Genomic DNA, 13,732 nt, shown 5'->3' with positions numbered 1-13,732 from the left:
AGCATTAAACCATCTAGGGACTGTCAAAAGCCATTTTGATGCTACTAAAAAGCATTTAAAAAGAACAATCTGGAAAAACAACAGCATGATTTTAACTGCTCTTGACTTTATTATTTCTTCTGTCTCTTGTTTCGTTTTCATTTCAATGATGTATAATGAGGGTAGGTAGGGGTGGGAAAGGAGATTTTACATGTCCAAGCCTTTCAGTCATGAAAACGTTTGGAGCCTCAGGGGTAGAGGTCCGCAGGAGGTGCTTTATTGTGGACAAATGATTGACATCCCCTTAGTGACATCACTACGACAAAAAGAGCGCTGGGGGAAGAGAAGGCAACAATCAATTCAAACACTCCAGCGCGGCGCACAGAAGAGAGGCGACGCGCTCTCCAACTCGCAGCAACAAGGTCCAAAAGAGCGACACTTAAAGGTCCGCTTATCCTGTTTCTCTCTCTCTCTCTCCCTCTCTCGCAGAAAAGTTCAGTTTTAGCAGAAGGCAGCTGTTCGCTGGTAAAGATGTTCAGAGAAGCTTCTTTATACTTAGATCGGTTATGCCTACGCGAAGCCGTTTCCTCGTAGAATTCACATAATTTTTTTTCCTTTCGGGACTGACCAAGACCTAACCCGATTCGCAGCTGGTGATAATATGTGTGAGAGGCGATCGGCGAAGGCTATGGGCTGTCTTTGGTCCCCCAAGGAGAAGCAACGTGGATTAAACACGAATTAATGTGGAATTTATCGGAGCCCAAAGGTGGAACGACGACCGGACACAGCGCTTTCTCGTCAGGTAAAATTAAAACTCACGTTTTTTTCTTTTTAATAAACACTTGAAGTACTTAATTGGCGTAAAACAAAAAAAATGAAATGTTTGTACAATAACTTGCTACACGAGGAAAAGCTTACTTTCTAAGTGACCCCCTCCCTGCTAGTTCTTGGTTTATATGTGATTATAGGGTGTGTGCGTAAAAGTTAAAGCGTTCTCCTACACACGGAGAAAACTATGAAAAGAAGAAGAGAAAAAAGGTCGTTTCTTTGGAAGTCGTGCTGCTCAGATGATGCTTAGGTTTTTCATGTTTTTTGATGTCCTGTCCCGGGCTACATCTGGTACGCACGTCAGATCTAACACCTGCGAGCCTCTTGAAGTAACTCTATCCCTTATGATTACACACGACCGTCAAAGCCCCTGCAAACAGACGCTTGTAACACCGTCTGGTTGCATCTGTTGCTGCTGTGCATACTAACCCGTTTCCCTTCACTGTATTCTTTGATGCTTCTTGTGATCTGTCGGGCTACACAGACTTGCATTTCTTTTTTCATATCACCTCCCCTAACGTGATTTCTTATCTCCTCTAATTGGAGACTTTTTGTCTGATCTCTCTCCGCAAACCCTTTGATTTGTTTTTTCTGAGTCAGTCCCTCGTTGTTGTTTTTTTTTGTTCTTCTCTTTCAGAGCTTCTTCACCTTGATATTTTCATGTATCACTTCATGTTAAGACCAAACTTCTCTTTCAGCTTTGACGCGCTATATTGCCGGAGGGGGTCTTTCTCTCGCTCTCTCTCTCTTTTTACCCACTTCAAAGTGAAGCGTTGTCTTCCCTTTTAACCTGATTTCCTTCAATCGTTCCGACTGTGTAGGGGGATCACACAGTTTAGGGAATGCTGCAGTGAGGTCCCTGCCGCGTCTACCTCATGTCAATACCTCAGCGCCAGTGTATTGACAGAAATCAACTTTCTCCACAGGGACTGACTGATCATGGTCGCCGTGGTCCGCTCTCTCATGGTACTGCTGCTCGCTCAGGTGTTGCTGGAAGGTGCTACGGGACTAATCCCCGAGGTCGGCCGGAGGAAATACAGCGAATCCGGGAAGCAGACCCCAGAGCAGTCAGAGAGCTTCCTCAACGACTTTGAGCTTCGGCTTCTCAATGTGTTTGGACTGGGGCGCAGGCCGACCCCAAGTAAGCAAGCCGTGGTGCCGCAGTATATGGTGGACCTTTACCGTATGCATTCAGCAAACGGAGACCATAGCACCAAACGACCCAAGAGCATGGGGAAACACGCAGAGAGAGCCGCCAGCAAGGCCAACACGATTAGAAGCTTTCACCATGAAGGTATGTATTAGTGACATACCTTTACCTGTCAGCCGGGAAGCTTCTCGGCTCTCTCAGACAACCCAAACCTATATTTAAACATGACTCAGTGCGTCAAGACTGAACTTCAGAGTCTTCGCTGTTTTATAGAGGTTTAGTCATTTACAGGTGACACGCGTCTAAGTTACAACTTACTCTTAAATACGCTCGGGATTGCCTAAAACTCAGTAACGCGACTTACAAACAAGCATCTCGTACGCAATTAATTACCTCTCACATATGTTGTGATGCAACATTTAACCGAACATCCCCCTGGGGCTGCTGTCAGAGGTTTTAAAACATCAAGGGAGGTGGTATCCCTGGAGTAATTTGTTTCTTAATAATTGATGGTGTTTGCGTGGGCTCCGAAAACAGTTTTTCCAGACACGCACCACAGGAGCAGGATAAAGGGCGGTGTGCCTTTGCGCAGGTGATAGTCATCACCCTGTTACTTCAATAACACACGACATGACATTATACTAACACGCATTATGACAAAGTCATCGTGTCAGACTGAATTCTGAGTCATTTTTAACAAGACTGAAATTAGTTCTTGGTTAAAAAAAAAAGGGGGGGGGGGGGGGGGTACCCGCCTTATTCGTCTTTCCAAATCCCCGTTGTGCCCGTGCAGTGCGCCATTACGCATGTTCCAATAACACTATAATTGCTCACTTAGCTTGTACGGTGGATACGGTACTGCTTGTTGAATTTAGTGTTTCAGTTCAAGTTCGCTGCACTTCAAAGATAACATATGCTGCTCATATATATATAAGACTGGCACTAAATCCTGGATGAGGTGCACTAAGTTCAACAACTACACAGATGTTTGCACAGAGTTACAAATAAAGTGGACTTTTATAACTTAAAAAACAGCAGCTGAGAAAATAAAAATGATGGTTTACTTATATTCTATTGATCTGAGGCTAGATTGTCTTTTGCACCTGGCTGTGATATTAAAATGACTCACGCATGATAAAAATGAAACACTACAGTGTTTACTGTCAAACATATAGTGATGCTTTATCACCATTCACCATCTTAAGGTCTATGTTCCATTTGTCAAAGCATACAAGTTACTGTGTCCATAGGGGCTCTACACAGAGTCCTCATACAGAGTTCTAAGTGTTTAACTGGGGAAGTTTCCATCAGGGGTGAGTCAGAGGGGTGGTTGAGTGGTTGCTTGGGTGCTCTCCAGAGGCCTAGTGCAATGACACCAAGTGGCTACACCGACACACTACAAACAACCGTGGCCTGGGCAGCTGGGCTGAGTGACTGCCCCCAGCCAGCTACTGGAAACCTCTGCAACCGGCCAACACACCTTGACACCACTGGCCATTACGAATGCGCTCAGGCTGTGTTTACATAGGTCCCCCCAGCCCTTTCATCCCGTGCTAACAGAGCTGCTGGGTTGTTCATCTTCCCACGTCAAGAGACACGCAATTGATGGCTGCTGCATATAATAAGCATGTATCTACAGATGTAAACACAGCACATCAAAGCAAACTGCTCTAATCATTCATCACATCTGCTGCCTGATATTCATTTCACTAGGATAATTAGTTTCACTGCTATCAGTTTTCAAAAATAACCATTTCCCATGCCAAATAGAACATTTCCACTACTTCACAGGAAGTAGCTGCCAGAGACACGTCTCTGATGAATGACCCAGCATTAGCCTTTATCTTATGTTTTGGCATGCAGCACAAAAAGAAATTAGGAATGTTGATACACTCATATCTGTGGTTCACACGTTTGTGACAGGCCCTGACTTGTTCACATAGCCAAACCTCAAAGAACAGAAAACGAGAGAGAGTGAGAATATTGTTGCAGAAAGAAATTGAGGAAGACGTGAAAGAGGAGGAGAGAGAAAGAAAAGAGGATTTGGGGCTAAGAGAACAGAGGGAAAGGGGGATTTGGGAGCTGAGGAACGAAAGAAAGAGAGGGATTGGGGACAGAGGAGGGGGAACAAGAGACAGGGGGCTTTCCCACATCAAATAAGGAGTGATGGGCCTAATTGAGGTCTTTGTGCCTCTGGAGGGAGATTTAGGATGAGATGGTGGAATTTCCTAAATACCTCCTTTGAAAAAGCAAAGAGTTCAAAGTTTGTGTTTACGGCGCTGCACCAAACAGATTAAAAAGTGTGTCTATACATCATCTGTGATCTTCATAAAGTAAGAGTTCAAAGTGGGAGGGCTGCCTCAAAGAAAATTGTAGCTTTTACTAAGACTTCTGTCATTTACTGTACACTATAGACGGGTATACAAAGATCTTAACTGTATACAGTTTATATACACTCTACTTTCCATTTGTCTTTTATTATCGTCACATTAATTGTAACTTAAGTCCTTGTAATTTCAGAATTAGTTATTAAATTTAATACCTTGACGCATAAAAGAAATACTCCAGCGCTGGCAACATCTACACTATAAATAAATGTTGACGCAACAGTTGGCCTTTTTAGTTTTCTTCTGGCCATTCTCATTTTTGATGAAGTCAGTATATGGTGCAACTTTTTTTCATGTGTACTTATGAAAATATTTCGCAGCAACCAATTCTCACAGTGCAAATGAGCCATTTGAAGTCTGGCTGACTAGCGTGTGTGATCTTATCGATAGATGGAAGCGCACTGCTTTCATCTTCTGACATTTAACCAGGTGAATTTATGAGCATGACACTAATCGCTGTATTACATCCCCATGAGCATTTCCCTGCTATTACACTGAGTCATACATGCAACCGCATGCAATCACTCACACAACCATGTGGTAGCTTGGCTGGATCCATATACTAGATCCACTCGATGTTATTTCTTAGGCATGTATGAAATTAATACGTTCTTGGCTTGATCCTGACCCTATGGTTGTCTCTCTTCTGTCCTTTACAGAGTCTATGGAGGCGCTGGCCAGCCTAAAAGGCAAAACGACACAGCAGTTCTACTTTAATCTCACTTCTATTCCAAATGAGGAACTCATCACCTCTGCAGAGCTACGCATTTACAGGGATCAGGTCATGGGATCTGCAAGCCCCACCGAAAGCAGCATTAGTGACAGTACTCCTGCTAGTGGCCTCCATCGTATCAACATTTATGAGATATTTGGAGTTCCTGCCACTCAGGGCAAGGAACCTCTACTACGTCTGCTGGACACTCGAATGGTGCAGGACTCTTTGAGTCGCTGGGAAAGCTTTGACGTCAGTCCCGCTATATCTCATTGGACCTCTGGGAATGGCCACAATCACGGCTTCTTGGTGGAGGTGATTCACCCAGAGGAGGGGGAGATGGACAGCAAGGATGCCCACAGACGCAGGAAACATGTCAGGGTGAGCCGGTCGCTACACCAGGACCAGGACTCGTGGCCTCAGGCTCGGCCGCTGCTTGTGACATATGGCCACGACAGCCGCGGGGGCTCAGTGCTCCACAAACGGGAAAAAAGGCAAGCAGCACCCCGCAAACAACGTAGGAAGCACCAGCACAAGGCAAGCTGCAAGAGGCATGCCTTGTACGTGGACTTCAGTGATGTGGGCTGGAATGAGTGGATAGTGGCACCCCCTGGCTACCATGCCTTTTATTGCCATGGGGAATGTCCTTTCCCCCTAGCAGACCACCTCAATTCTACTAACCACGCCATTGTGCAGACACTTGTCAACTCAGTCAACTCGAACATCCCCAGAGCCTGTTGTGTGCCCACTGACCTCAGCCCCATTTCTTTGCTCTACCTGGACGAATTTGAGAAAGTAATCCTGAAAAACTACCAAGACATGGTAGTGGAGGGATGCGGCTGCCGGTGAGAAACAGGTGGCACGGATAGAAAAGAGCGAGCGGGCACAAGAGGCAGAAAGAGATCAGAGGTTATCATGGACACCCAGTTTCCCAATGAAGACATTTATTTATATGAAAGAAACAGAAAACAGAGCTATTGCGGAAGAAGAAGAAACTATATATGAATATATTTATGTCTACATAAGGTTGGGAAAAATAAATATTTTAATCAAAGGAATATTCCTTTACTGGTTTTGAAAATGTATTTCCGATGTACATTTTGAAATGGGTGCAATACCACATGAAGTATAATGCTCAGATTTCTATTTTGTATTTATTTCTATTATAACCACTTTATTTGTAAATAAATAATGTGTATTTATCGTGAAAAAAAACATCCCGTGGTCACTCCAGTGTTGCACGATCGGCTTCTGACAGAAATTACCTGCGAAAACGTAACACGTGACAAGAAGCTTATATTTCACTGATTGCAAACCAAGCACTGAACTATTTTGCTAAAAGTAATCGGAGACCAACAACAATGGAGGTTTTGAAGGCAAAACGATAGGATCACTGGCGTAATGAATTGTAGCACGTTGTAGGGTCACAGACAATTTAAATGCCCACGGGAGGCTCATAAAAACAGAGCGTGTTTTTAATGCCTTACATGTCACTGCATGGATCCCTGGGAAGATTCTCTTAACGTCTATGTTTATTCTGCTCCCGACCAATATTATCAGATGGAGGGGGAAAAAAGTGAAACTGCAGCCCTTCTGTGGAAGGTCTGACAGGGCACGAGGTTTATTTACAGTGAGATTTGAGACTATGGCAGACAGACACACTAACAGACCTTCACCAAGAAAAAAAAGGAAAGATTCTGTTGGCACTTTAATTAACGAAGACAAACAAACACACACCTGCACCTGTTCACATACTGCACATGCTCAGACAGATTCTTCCCACTTCTGAGTTTGGCTGCCTTCCTTTGTCATCTCTGAGTCAGAAGGCTCTAATGTGTTTCAGCACTGAATCAAAGAAAATTAATGTTTCACAAAACAGCAGCAGCAGCAGCAGCAAAGGACACAAACACTGACCCGAAAAAGAGCGCAAGAGACATGGTCTCCTCACAAAGACAATGAGCGCGGCTGGCTCTTTATACTGCAACGTTAGTATAAAAGAAACAATGCTCCATCTAGATTAAAGCAAACGGACTAAAACTGCTCCATAAAGAATAGATGAGAATTTATAGTGTAGCCACAATAACAGATCAGATAATGAAAAAGTGAAAGAGTTTGACTGACTGCGTTTTCTGCTGTGTTTGCATTAGAAAGGGTTTGGAGGGATCACAAGGCAGCTCAAAATGCTCTAAATAGACTGTTTTTATGTGAGCGCACATTGGGACCGTGGAATGTTGGTTTTCAATCTCAGACACATGCTTACGCTCGCATGGAAAACCAACGCGGTTGTTTTTTCAATCATCTATTCAAGGGTTTCCTGGTGGGCTTTTTTCTCTTCAAAAACAAATGTGCGTCAAACAAAGATACGCTTGTTACTTATATAGGAGATGTAAATCAAAACATTTAAGAAGCAGGCGTGAGATTTTATTTAAGGGTTGTAAAAAACACAGAAATGTCACTTTCTTTTTCCCTTTTTCTTTTCCACGAGCCGCAGATCGTGTCCGTTCACCTATTCTTATCCTCTAAGGGTGTCCATCTGCTCGAGATGATGCAACCGTTTAATTGGATTATACCCTCCCAAACATGCACTCGTAACCGCACGCACACGCAAACACACCCGACAGCATTTCAGATTTAATCTTCTGCACGTGTTATTGGATTCTACCTTGCATCTCCACCCTTTCTGCTCCCATCTGATATCCATTTCTCCTCCGTGGATTCCACCACACCACAACCCTCCACATGAACCGCACGTACCTCTGCCAGCAGCAGCAGCACGACACTAATGGACCTTTAGAAGGAAGTCACTTAGCTAGCCCACTTATACACGATTGATAAATCTAAACACTGAAAACCTCCGAAAAGTTTCTTTCTTGAGCTCCAGGAGTAACGTCTAGGTAGGATGTGAAAAATATTTGCTTTTTGAAAAGAAAAAAAGTGTTAGATTTAGTGCCCTTATAGTTAGAGTTCATAAACCTTTCATTGGGTTGGGTGGAAATACTGCTCCCAGTGTGGGTGACACATGGGCAGCATGCCTGTAACTCCCCTACTGCACCCCATCCCAGCTGAACTAGAAGTATGAGCTGGCCACCTTCTGAGGCGGACGAGGGGGGGGGAGGATCTCATTTTAGAGTCATGTTAGTATCAGACAGCTCCTAAGGGACCACTTCTAAATGAGAGGTCAGGGGTCAAAGCAATAAAGGTCTATTATCTCCACCCTTACTGACTAACTTCCAGGCTCATCACGTCATCACAGGCCAGTGGCTTCAAGTGTGGTCAGCCACTGGTTGCAACCAAGTACGAGTTTGTGTTTCAGAATCCATTTTTGTATTTTATTGATGCACATTCAAGATCCATCCATTTGTTTGTGTGATCGTGCTGATAATGAGCTAAAATTTGGGTCTGTGTGTGACTGCGAATTTCATGATTAAGTTATAAAAAGCACAACTGTGAAATATGTGATTTTGGCAGAATTCTCTTCACCTGCTACACAGACCTCTGCAAAGTCACTCTCAGAGAACAGATTTTCCCTTTTCCTTCTCCATGAACATCTGGCAAATCAGTTTAAGGTGTCCTTTGCAGACTTTGTTTATGCACAAACACACAACAGAGCAGCCACACAACTGATGAGCATAAAACTGGGAGCTGGAACCTACTTGCATGGCAGGGATCATTCATTTTGTTTGGTGCTCAGCAAACCAAACCAAAACTATCTGCAACTCCAAACAACCAAAATTGTAAGGGCTATAAAATCAGTTTTCCAGATTTCTGTCTGGCCCAGAATTGGAAAGTATGCGGTGTGCCGTGTATCTTTGATGAAACAGAGGGCTCATGAGATCTCGACTGGCTCCGCGCCAAGGTGGGACGCAAAAATTTAGAGAAGTGAAGAGAGACAGCGGCCACTTCAGAGTCTTTTCTAAGTTTGGATCTTTTCTTCTTCATGTGCTGCGCACACTAATTTTAGAGGTGGTGCACATGGTGTTTTTTCTGTGTTCCGAGAACAGCCAGTGAAATGACGTCCAGCATAGCGAAGACTTTGGCATCTGTGCAGCAGCTCTGAACACATCAAACGGACGGCCGTCCACAGATTCAGGAGCAGAGCAAATATGGAAATGACTTTTCCAGAGCGACTGCACGGATGATGCTGCTTTTACATACATGCATTTTCTATATCCGCATGTAAATTAGAGATTATCTGCCAATATGAGCCACTACTTTTGCTTTAAATACGGGTCCTTCACGTTTTAAAAGTCATGCAATATGAATGAACCTCACTCAAAACTACTTGCTTGCTTGCTCCTAACCATGTGCTGCTACTACCATTACTGTAAGAGCTAATCATCCATGCAATTACAATGGAGCTGGCCTTGAGTGACATGCTGAAATCATTATCTTTGGCAAGGACTCAGTGGAGTAGACCATTACATCGCCCAATTCTCACAGCAGAATAATTTTATGCTAAGCTAAAGTAGAGTTAGAAGTCTGCACTGTATACTATTATGATACTCTGGAGAACATACTTACTGAAATAACAAAACCTTTTATCGTGCGATGATGGGGTTCAGCATCAGAAAAAAATGACCTCATAACATCAGAATTGCTTTTCTTTCAGCGAATATCATGCTCTCTATCTCTGCTTTTAACTGATATTTAAAACAGTGAGAAGCGGTCGCAGTTATTGATGACATTGTTCATTTTCCTGACATTTAGGGCTGTTCTTTTATAACACTGTAATCAAACAGGAATGGAGTTCAAGATGTGTACCTTGCACTTTGTGGGCACATCTCCACAGAGGATACAGGAAGAAGTTCCATATGGGAGACATATGAGCTAACAGGCTCAAGGATGGATTTGCCTCCAGACACTGATCTAAGGTCAGAGCTGTGCTTATTCCTCTGATGGTTACAGTTAGGTTTGGGCTAAAGGGTGAACCCGGCTGATCCTGGAACCTTGCCGAAGGGCGTTGCCTACACGCCGAGCTTGAAAGCGGCTGTGCGGCTACCGAGAGCAGCCTCCATCTTTGTAACAGGAAGTGAAGAGATCAAGCAAAGGGGAGATACATGACATCCCCCAGCATGTCCGTAAAATAAATGTCAATCTCAGATACAGTAAATCTCATCCATAACCACGCACACGACTTCAAACCAGTGAGGTTCACGTTCAGAGCTGGCAATTAATTTAAAACTCCGAACTTAACTGTCTTGTCCGAAAGCAGAAAAGTAGATCAAAGCCCATAACACACAGCGAATAATGACAAACATCTACAGCATTAAACAGAACATAACAGAAAGCACACTAAAAAGAAAAAAACCCAGCTGACAGTTTGGCCATCGTCTGCCTTTAAACACCAACCGTTTCTCTTTTGGAGCTATATAAGGTTGACATCTTTAGTACATGTCTTCACATTTCAGGACCACAAAATCCTAACAACACAAACCTCGGGGTTTTAGGGTTTCGATGCAGCACCTTGAGGACTTCTGGGCCTGGAACCCAGTCCACTGAGCAACAAGTTGACCCGCTGCAATAAGAGGAGACCTGTTAAGGAGCTCAGGGCCTCACTTGGTGGTCTTTGAAAACACGCTGGTGCTGAACTTTTTGTACTCAGAGCAGATTACCAGGAGGCTGCTTCCAGATGCAGTGCACCGGGGGAAACAGACTCTCCTTTGCTGGGTGGTATGGGACAAACCAATTCCCCCACACTTTTCTCATTAGAGTAATAAGCTTTGTATAAACCACTGTGCTGCTATTGTCAGGGACACACACACACACCATTTCCTCCATCCACCCATCTGTCTGTCCATACGCTACATCTGACACTCATATCTTTGCTGGAATGATGCACGTTAGAAAATGCTCAGGGAGGCTCTTATGATTGTGACCACTGTGCATGCGTGGTATATTAATTATATCAACCATAAAAACAGCATTCTTATTCAAAATAACACTCTGCTGGTCAGATGAACATCCTTAACACAGACCTGACAAATGCACTACCAGCACAGCGGTAGATAGGGAAAAAAATTATAGCATTTATTTTGAAAGTATCTTGATTAATGCGATTGTAGAGGGAGGGGAAGAGATGCCCGTTCATGTAAACAGCATGTCAGCAAGCTGTGGGCCCTGGACAGTTCAAGAGCGAGGTGTAACTCACAGTCCTTTGCCCTGCTCTCCCACAGCCTGTCACTGGCATGGCAAACTCTGCCTCACCAAGCTTCCTGTGACTCACTTCCTGTCCCAGCCCTGCACCTGCACTCCTCTGGGTGATGTCATGGCAGGTTTTCCTCTTGGAGTCGCGCTCTCCACATCTGGTGCAATGTGCGTATGTACGCATGTGTGTTTATGTGTGTACATCCATCAGCATGCCTGGCTCAGACATCAGTCAGAGGACCTGTGGTGAATGTGGCCCTTCATAGCTTTCCTGATGACCTCCTCCATGAGGCAAAAGCTTTTGGAAGAGAACGGCACATCAAACAGGCAGGGGAGGAAGAGAACAGTCGGAACATGGATTCAGTCCCAAAGCTGGATTATTGTGATATTTTTCCCATTTGCTTTCTCTCGCTCTCTCTTTTTTTTTCTACGATACAAATATGTCATTTGGTTGCCTCCTTGCATCCTCCTTGTGTATTCACTACAGCCTTCTGTGAATACTTACTGAGCTCGAGTAGTTCTGTTTTCCAGTGAGGAGAAACAACCTCTAGATGTCCTCAATATCTGTAGGAATAATTACAGTAGGCTTTTCTACCATCGGTGACCACAGTGAAAATGATAGATTGAGGGGAACACACTACTTGGACAGGCCTATGAGTAAATGGAAATATTGTATGAGAATGAGTGAATACTTTTTTCCTTTTTCCTGGGCTGAAAGAAGGTTTTTTTTGCTCTTTTCTCCCTCAGATTGAATGTGTACGTATGTGAATGGGCAGGAAATGCCTTACAGCTCCCGTAAGCAGTGGAGAAACCCGTTTGAGGTCAAGGGTTGCAAGAGGAAGGCAGCAGGCATATATCAATATTCATTTCCTTTTCGGGTACATTCCCAGACCTCTTGCTAGTTTCACTCCTTTATATTGCCTGTTGACAACATTAGCTATTCTAATGTTCGTCTGTGGGAAACTGAGTGCCGTGTCCTCCCTTTTGGTGTGTTCATATGCATCACATCGCCTGGCTCTGATCCTGACAGATGGTACTGACCAGAAAGAAGCGAGTGTAAGAGAAAAGGAGGTCACCTCCATTTTTCTTTGGCGTCTGGTTATTTCCCCATGATGTTAAAAACATAAAGTGTACCATGAAAAGTGTTGAAGGAAGGAGTCTTGGTGACAATGCAGTTGTGATGCACTATCCACAGCCGTGACATGAGGGATCGATACCATTACCATGCTGAGTATACTGTAAGCATACTTAGAAACTTCTTTTCCTCATTAGAATAGGCAGCATTTAGAAGGCCAGAGTTTACCAACATTCAAGGGTTGACATTGGACTAAATCTCCATACTGTCACTGTGCAAACAGCGGGCGTTCTGTTGACTGGGATATAAAATAGTGCTGTTGGGTTTTGGGTTTCCAGAGCGGGATCAGGGCTGCAGTATATTGAGTCCATGTGGGGAGTGCGTTTTTAATCTGAGCCTTACCCGCAGTCCTTCCTGTTTCTAATTTGGCGCTGCAGCGGTTTTGTCCCGAGGCCAAGAGCCTCTCTTCCACAGAGTGTCTATTTCCTCTGAAGTGAATAGTAGCAGGTGTGCTGGCCTGAGATCCCTTGGAGAAGTCTGCTTATGAATGGCCCACATCTCGCTCTTTTTTTCGCTTGTCTTTGTTTTCTTTTTTCTTCCTTTCATTCTTATTTTTTCGTCTGTCCAGCATTCTTTCTCGCTTTTTCAAATACTTTCTTTCTTTGCTGTTATGTCTTCACCGCTCTGTAGACACTCTTTTGTCTCCATCTCTTTCTTTCATTTGTCCCTTTTGTTGTCTTTCCTTTCCTCGAGATCAAGGTGTATACCCCGATAAGTCATAAAGAGGCAGCTTATGCAAATGAAAACAACAAAAGACAAGAGCAAGAACGAGGGAAGCACAATCACATATCAAATCTTTCAAGACATCAGATATGATAGATCACATAAAAACCTCTCAAAACAAAAAAAAATTGGGATGCTGAAATAGACTGTCAAAAAAACACAAATCTTTACACACACAAACTTCTTTAATTTATAAGCACAATTTCTACTTTATAGTGTTTGTTATAGGAAGAGGAAAAAAGTGCATCTATGAGCAAAAGACGCTGAATCTTGCACAATCTGTGTATGAGCCAGCCTGATAGCGAAGAACTCATCCAATCTTTGAGCAGAGGAGACATGCTGTCATGCTGCTTCACAGAGGCACTGCGATTGGAATTAACCTCTTGTGACCTTCACTTCTCCTCCCTTCCCCAAAACACACGCTTTAATGACTTGGTCTTGAAGGGGTGCAGCCTTCGCTGTAAGGCAAATAAATCCTATCACGGCTAAGTCATATTCTTACTTATCTCTGATGAAAACAAGGCAAAAGAAACCATGTTGGTTGCCAATGATTTGTGACTTAACGCAAGAGTGAAATACAGCTGCAAAGCCATTAAGGAAATGAGAGTCTAACCAAAGGGCTGTTTAACTGGAACACATGAACTCTTAATGATGTTTGTGTTTATTCAATTTTG

The 13,732-nt window shown here is 43.7% G+C and overlaps 1 protein-coding gene across 3 annotated transcripts; it reads left to right on the top strand.

Annotated features, from left to right (window-relative positions):
• Positions 1 to 273: 273 nt before the first annotated feature.
• bmp2b (bone morphogenetic protein 2b) lies at positions 274 to 6,271 on the top strand. Of its 3 annotated transcripts, none has more exons than XM_026142517.2 (4): positions 274 to 424; positions 612 to 781; positions 1,734 to 2,101; positions 5,004 to 6,271. In XM_026142517.2, the coding sequence occupies exons 3-4, from the start codon at positions 1,747 to 1,749 to the stop codon at positions 5,903 to 5,905; spliced, it is 1,257 nt and encodes a 418-aa protein (XP_025998302.1). In that variant the 5' UTR covers positions 274 to 424; positions 612 to 781; positions 1,734 to 1,746; the 3' UTR covers positions 5,906 to 6,271. The 3 variants fall into 3 exon arrangements, with proteins under 3 accessions (XP_025998302.1, XP_025998303.1, XP_080145727.1); XM_026142518.2 differs by having other exon boundaries at positions 280 to 424; positions 630 to 781; XM_080289601.1 differs by having other exon boundaries at positions 304 to 504.
• Positions 6,272 to 13,732: the final 7,461 nt, after the last annotated feature.

This window comes from Astatotilapia calliptera, chromosome 15 (genome assembly GCF_964374335.1).
Source record: "Astatotilapia calliptera chromosome 15, fAstCal68.1, whole genome shotgun sequence".
Taxonomy (NCBI): domain Eukaryota; kingdom Metazoa; phylum Chordata; class Actinopteri; order Cichliformes; family Cichlidae; genus Astatotilapia; species Astatotilapia calliptera.
This window is presented reverse-complemented; position numbering and strand designations above follow the sequence as displayed.

Bases quoted from the DNA above. Each gene is read 5' to 3' on its own strand.
- bmp2b (XM_026142517.2), top strand. From the start codon at position 1,747: ATGGTCGCCGTGGTCCGCTCTCTCATGGTACTGCTGCTCGCTCAGGTG. The intron at 2,102-5,003 runs GTATGTATTAGT...TGTCCTTTACAG, and splicing joins TAGAAGCTTTCACCATGAAG to AGTCTATGGAGGCGCTGGCC.